At 29.0% G+C, this 967-nt stretch overlaps 1 protein-coding gene across 1 annotated transcript in view; it reads right to left on the bottom strand.

Moving 5' to 3' along the window:
- The window catches only part of LOTGIDRAFT_173258 (hypothetical protein), a gene marked incomplete at both ends in the record, with an annotated part of 1,438 nt that extends 1,024 nt beyond the window's left edge, over positions 1-414 (bottom strand). The window contains one exon of the mRNA XM_009050724.1: positions 24-414. Within this exon, the coding sequence (XP_009048972.1) occupies positions 24-414 (391 nt within the window). The remainder of the gene's footprint in view (positions 1-23) is intronic.
- Between the last annotated feature and the right edge of the window lie 553 nt (positions 415-967).

Below are 967 nucleotides of genomic sequence, written 5' to 3'. Positions count from 1 at the left end.
TCTTTTCGGTAGAAACGGTCTACCACTTTCCGCTTTAGGATATTCACTGTCTAAATCCGACATGGCGGAAGCGTATAAACCCTTTGCATCAAAGGCCATTAGTTTAGTACATTTTAGTTTTTTAAGTTTTGAATTAACTTCCGTTTTATCTTTTTTACTTTTACTATACTCTTTATATAAATCAATTATATTATCACTTGGTGTTTCACTAAACTCCATTAATACATTACAAATTTCATCCATTTTATTCGTTTCAAATGATTTTCGATTTGCCGAAACTCTTCCTCCTTTAATGGATTGTCTGATAAAATATCTTATAAAAGTGTGTGTATGTGAGTAAACTTTTTCTACGTTTTCTTTTTCGGTGTGTTTCGGAACCATTCTAGTACTTTCATACCATTCTTCTTCAACCATTTCTTTATAAAGTGTTTTAGTTTTTCTTTTAGTTCATTTTGTTTTTTTATCATGTGGTTTTGTCTGCTTTCTAGTTCCATTTTATAGGTAATTAAATTAAGTGAACTTCTGTTAAAGCAAGAGATGGAAAGTGTTTAACATTTACAATACATCTGGATAGATAATTCCGTCTTTATGTAAAAAAAAAACTTTTATTAACAAAATATAGTTTTACGTATTCAAAGTCTGTCGTTCGTAAAAAGTCATAACTGCTTGCTTCTTTTTCTGGTTCTGGATTTCTAATGATATTCATTGATGGTGAAGTTTCCGTCTCCAATATCATATCAAATTCACTCAATGAAAGTTCATCTTCTTCATTATCTGGTATGATTAACATTCTAAACCTATCTATATATTTTCCACTCGTTTTAACTTCATATAAGTGATTAGCCTTGTTGTTTTCGTCGTTAATTTCTAATTCTTTAGTTTCTACATTTTTTGTACCATTGATAAACTGAAGAACTTTACGAGCGTTAAATTTAATATATGAATATAAGTTTTGTCTGAAGAATAT

Source organism: Lottia gigantea, assembly GCF_000327385.1.
Source record: "Lottia gigantea unplaced genomic scaffold LOTGIsca_153, whole genome shotgun sequence".
Taxonomy (NCBI): domain Eukaryota; kingdom Metazoa; phylum Mollusca; class Gastropoda; family Lottiidae; genus Lottia; species Lottia gigantea.
This window is presented reverse-complemented; position numbering and strand designations above follow the sequence as displayed.